Source organism: Amphimedon queenslandica, unplaced genomic scaffold (genome assembly GCF_000090795.2).
Source record: "Amphimedon queenslandica unplaced genomic scaffold, v1.1 AMPQUscaffold_10274_Cont17261, whole genome shotgun sequence".
Classification (NCBI taxonomy): domain Eukaryota; kingdom Metazoa; phylum Porifera; class Demospongiae; order Haplosclerida; family Niphatidae; genus Amphimedon; species Amphimedon queenslandica.
In genome coordinates, this window is record NW_003549455.1 from 1 (window position 1) to 6,045 (window position 6,045).

The window sequence follows — 6,045 nt, forward strand, 5'->3', positions numbered from 1 at the left end:
ACTACAAGAAATGAAGATTGAGTATAGTCAATTGAATGAAACAACAAGCAATATGGTTATCAGTGTCATTAGAGGAGTAACAAGAAATAAAACAATAACATCATTAACACTAGATGTTCCTAGTACTCCTCCTCTTCTACCTGATGGAGTAATAGAGCAGTTACTAAAGGACAACAACACGTTACAAGCTCTTTCACTGAACATACCTGATATTAACCTCCTACCATCATCACTGAACATAGTAGAGGTGAGCACACCACTGACTGCTCTAGAGATAGGAAGGTGGAGGAGTAGTAAACTGATGACATCACTCCTTCCACATATCAAAGGATTACACTGTCTGATACTACCTGATCCATACCCACCACATCTTCTATTTCTCTCTCATTCCAGTCTACATACACTTACTTTACCACTAGACACAGCTGAGAGTGCTATTGAACTATTTACTATTCTACAAACCAATACTACACTTAAAGCTCTGAGTGTGGAGATAAAAGAGGAGAAAGTATATACCAGCAGTATGGGTACTAGTCTACAAGACATGCTAACACAAAACCAAACACTGAAATACCTTGAGATTAGCGATGAAATTCCTAGTTCATTCCTGCCCTTCCTAACAACTGGTCTCATACACAACACCAGTCTACAGCAGTTGAGTGTATCCATTCCACTGAATGAAGAGGTAAGAGCTTTTATTAATGTTATCTCCCAAAAGAACAATGTCACAGAAATTGAAATGAGCTTTATACCAGATCAGTCGTACAGTAACTGTAGTGAGAAAGAGGAGGAACAAATAATGACACCATTGTTTTATGAACAGGTACTACCTGCTGTTACTAACATGTTACAGTCACATACAACCATCAGACTACTGAGGATAGTGTGTATATATATTATTACAGAGTCATCTCAACCTAACTGGATAGAACTAGTACAACATTTATATGAAGCTATCTTCATCCATCCATCACTTGAATATATTGACATTAATACTGAAAGTACTCTCCTGGTGGATACTCTTGAAGATCAAAAGAAGACATTGATTGATAGACACAGAAAAGAACAACCACACAAACCACTACCAATAGTGAATATTATTCACCACTAATTTCTATAATTAAATCTATAAGCAAATACGTTATAGTGCTCTATATTGGTTAAACTTCTGTCAATAATTTTTGAATAACTGTCAGAGTGTTACCTTGATATCATGCTTACATACATACACTGTACTGTACATGCATTATTTTAATTATGTTATTATTCCATTTTATTAAATGTAATTATAGTTGTGGTTTTACATGTGCTCTCCTTTTGTGGTTGTACATATATAATATTCCTTAGTGTGTGTGCATGCTTTCATTATTAATTACTCTCCTGTGTGATTCTCTCTTCTTTGACTTTATCCTCTCTTCATTCTCCTTTTTATTATTATTTGTGTTAAGATTATAAGTGCCAATTGGTGTTATCATCTTATTCATTTTACACAATAATATAGATCTACTACATTTTGTTTGCAGACTGCATGACTCCTGATAGACTGGGTACTATGTGCCTGAAGGATATTTATGTTGCAACTGGAAGTGATACATAACACAATGATAAATGCAAGAATGAACTCTGCTCTATTTTTGTATCACAGCTTATTTGTGCACACAAATACTTTTCAACCAGCCTTAAACCTGCATGAGCCATTGGTTAATTCGTTTCTCATTCCTTGAAAAAAAAGCTTGTCTAGTAGACCCAAAATTCATAATGAAACAGAGCACCTCCCAGGCAGAAAAACTAATAGCTACATGCTTAACCTTACATGCTGGGCAATGTAATATATACCATCCACTTTTCTAATCTAAAAGATACCCTCACATGCAAAATTGCATGTATATTAAGTAACGTATGCCTTTGTTGTTCATAGATGGATTCATTATATAGTTATTATTAAAACTATAATACAATGAAATGGTATACGATACTTTATAACATTAGTCTATAGTGTGTTCTGCTTCTTGTTGCTATTTCTATGATGACTGGAGTAGTTGCTTCCTCTCTTCTTCATAGCTACCAGAATCCATTGAAAACTGTAACGGCTTATACACAATACCCTGCAATAAAAAATGATAACAATGATAATAATAATAATAATAACAACAACAAAGGCACTTATTAATGTGCAAGGGAGCAAATAAAATAAATACTTGTCAGGAGCTCTATGCCATCAATAACTCATAACTTATTACCAGTAGCATACAGTGAAGCTTGCATGATGGCACAATACTATTTCTCTCAATTACCATAATGTACATGTAACTGTTTTTAGTGGAGTGGTTAGAATAAAAATGTGTACATGTATGTCAACAACATTAATTATGAATCATGTAAATTAGTGATACTAGTAGTAATACAGTAGAGTGGTTATTACTTGTCTAGGCATTGCTGCTAGTACGTTGGTGATGTGTAGCATTCTACCATGACCTGCTGAACACTCAAAGTATCTCTTTCCTTTATAAATACCATTCATGTTACCAGCTACAGGAATTAATAAAAAATAATAAATACACACAATATTGCTATTATAAAAGTGATGGGCAAAACACTTTAATATAGCAAAGTTTCTTTGGCATTTTGGAATTAAAATGACCCCAAAATATTATGTACATGTACATAAATGTACATGTACAGGTATTACTTTCATCGCCCAGTTAAAACCAGCTATACATCATGTACATGTACAGTTGTACATTCATTATTGTACAGTACCTGGTTCATCAAGTTTAACTCCAACATATATTCTATTATCAACGTATTCCTTGTCTACTTTACCAATGTACTTTATAACACCAGTTAGCTTCTGTGGCTCCAAATCATACACTGAAATAATAATAACAATAACAACAACAATAATAATAATAATAATAATAATAATCACTAGTAGTGTAACAATGTAGTGTATAATGATGCATAAATATAGGCCCATGGTTTTTTTCAAAAAATGGCTCTGCAATCACCCCAAATTTTTATTACATTTTTTGATGTATATTGATGCCCTAATGCTATGTAGAAAATTTGAGCTGATTCCGACTTCAATTTTTAAAGTTATGTCCATTTTTTAAAAACGGCCAATTTTTGAAAAATACCCAAGGCTATAGCCCATGGTTTTTCTCGAAAAAATGGCTTCGAATTCACCCCAAATTTTTATTATATTTTCTGATACATATTGATGTCTTTATGCTATTTAGAAAATTTGAGCTGATTCTGACTTTAATTTTTTGAGTTATGACCAATTTAATTATAAAAAAATCTGATTCCCTTAAAATACATGTACATGTACATGGTGTATATACATGTACATGTACATACACACATACATGTAGTGCCTATACAATGTACATCCTTTCCTCCTCCTCCTCCTCTTACTTGATTTCTTAACTTGTACTAGTACACGTTGTCCCAGTCTAAGTTGTTTTGCTAGTTCCTCTTCTCTCCTGTCAGCTTCTTCTCTCAGTCTCTCCAAACCTGTCTTACCAGTTAGACCAGGTAAGTAATCTGGTCTCTTGATTTCACCTCTACCAATAATAATGATAATAATGATAATAATGATAATAATAATAATATCAATAATAATAATAGTAATAAATGATCTTAACAGTCAAAGCACCATGCATTGAGAGCTGCATGTACATGTAAGCTATTTAGGTACTGTACATGTACATGTACTATACTAATTACATGTACATGCATTTGTATTGCAATAAAAATACATGTACATGTACATGTATTATGCATACTTGTATGCATAATTATTATTAATAGTGAAAATGGACATTTTTGATTACTTTACATTTAAAAATATAATTATTTCATTTTAATTTTTCCTCCTTACCTGTTAGCAGCACAGACTTCACAGTCACATGAATCATTATTTGATTTCTTCTTAATCAAACAATCAACCTCTTTATATCTTTGCTTCACGTCCTTACTAGTTACTGTCCTAAAATCAGGTCTACTTCTTCCTATTGGGGGCAGTCTAGGAACAGACTTTGCCTAAATACAATAAAAGACATGAACAGTAAGTGATGGTAGCCCTTCTCTACTTTGCATACGCACATACATGTACATGTACAGTGGAACCTCTGATAATGAACTTCTCTGTAACAAAAAACCTCTATGTATTGAAAAAATTTGATGCACTAATGTCATTCCGTATTAATTAAAAAACCTCTCTTTAATGAAACCTTCCATGCAATAAAAAAATTTAGTGTCCCAGAAGTTTCATTATTCAAAAGTTCCACAGTACATGTACATGTACATGTACTTCATAGTGCAGCTTAATGTAAACGTACATGTATATCTAATGACACTGTAGCTATTAATTTATTTTTCTCCTCTAAACCTTATACACTTACCTTAATATGTCCCTTCTTCTTAATGATGCTCCTCCTGTTGATTCCTCCATTGTTATGAGGGCCAGTGGTGAGTGTGTGGTGATGGGTGGGTGGTGTACTGAGAGGATAATGGTAAGAGAGGGAGAGCATGTCTCTCTGCTCCTCATACAAGTCATCAAACTGAACTGCAGGAGCACTAACTGGCCTATGTACATGTACACAATAATATACAGTACATTAATAATAATAATACTGCATAATTCTATACATGTACATGTACATGTATACATGTATAAGTACATGCAAGTAGTGTTTGAATAAAAATCATTTTGTAAAAGGATGAACTGCTGGAGCACTGACTGGCCTACATGTACATGTACATTAGAAATACGTATTAGTTAAGGTTACGGGATACCTTTCTAACCGTAAATCTTTTGATCCTTAAAATTAAAAATGTAATTTTAAAAAGTGGGTGGAGAGTCACGAGTTATCTCATTGGCTTATCTATTTATGGCTATGCGCTGCCCTGCATCAAAAGGAATGGACTTTTATAAATCAAAAATAAGCTCAACTGGGCCATATTTTACATGGTTCTCCAAGTAAATATTTTGCTAAGTTTGATATCTAGGTCGTGTCGTGGCATTCTTTTGGCTGGACTTAGTAGAAACGGAGATAGTCACACCATAGATCTATTTGGCGGCCATTTTAGTGCGTTTTTTCAGCATTCTTGACTGATTTTCTGAGGTTAAGAAGAAAGAAAGCAAAAAATCTCATCGTGACGACCTTCATTTTTGCCTCAAGAAGATCGAGCTAACATTTGTTTTAGAGACTTTTGTTGTTCAGGACTAGAGATTTTTGATTTATAAGTGTTTATAATTAACCCAGCCTATATCAAGTACAGTCATTCTGTATAAGATGAACAGATTACCTTATATAAGAAATAAATCATTAAAAATGATAGTAGTAATGAAAGAAGTGTCATTTTTAAAAAGATAACAAATAAAATAACAATTAACTACAGCTAATTAATTATTCATAAACTGTATCCCGTAACCTTAAAGCACTGTTGAGAGTAGGTTACGGAAATTATTGCACGAGGGGCGGTCGAGAGGAAAATGTAGCACGAGGCGAAGCTGAGTGCTACATTTTTGTCGAGACCGTCCCGAGTGCAATAATTTCCGTAATCTACGAATCAACAGTGCTTTGATTGGTTTGTAGTGGTGCGTGGGCGGATCAAATGAAATTTCAAAAGTCGCGCAGGTGGCCAGCGCAAGACGATCAGATCTCATTTATCACTATTATTATTGTTAAATGTCTAGTGTATGTAGCTGAGGCTGTTATTTGCCTCTATCAAAGCTTGTGGTTAACAGGAAAGCCCATACATATTATACTGTGCAATACTATATATTCCACACAGTGCTACATTTTCCTACCGTGCGGTTATTGGAAGTTGTAGCACTGGCGGCGCCTTTGATCCGCCCACGCACCATACTACAATGTATTGTATTGTTGCTGGTAATTTTGGAGGGGGAAATTTTGACAAATTTAACATTTTGATATAGTCATTCGCCAGAATAAAACCAAACCATTTTGAACCATTATGCACATGCTGAATGGCACATGACCCACAAATTTGTAAAATTAAAACCAATCTACCGTA

The 6,045-nt window shown here is 33.9% G+C and overlaps 1 protein-coding gene across 1 annotated transcript; it reads right to left on the bottom strand.

The window, feature by feature from the left end:
- Positions 1-1,941: 1,941 nt before the first annotated feature.
- On the bottom strand, positions 1,942-4,590 carry LOC109590270 (uncharacterized; the record flags this gene model as incomplete). Its single annotated transcript, XM_020006193.1, has 6 exons — positions 1,942-2,105; positions 2,423-2,529; positions 2,761-2,871; positions 3,418-3,566; positions 3,884-4,044; positions 4,407-4,590. Coding segments are annotated over 6 exons (796 nt in total), but the record flags the coding sequence as incomplete, so codon positions are not given.
- Positions 4,591-6,045: the final 1,455 nt, after the last annotated feature.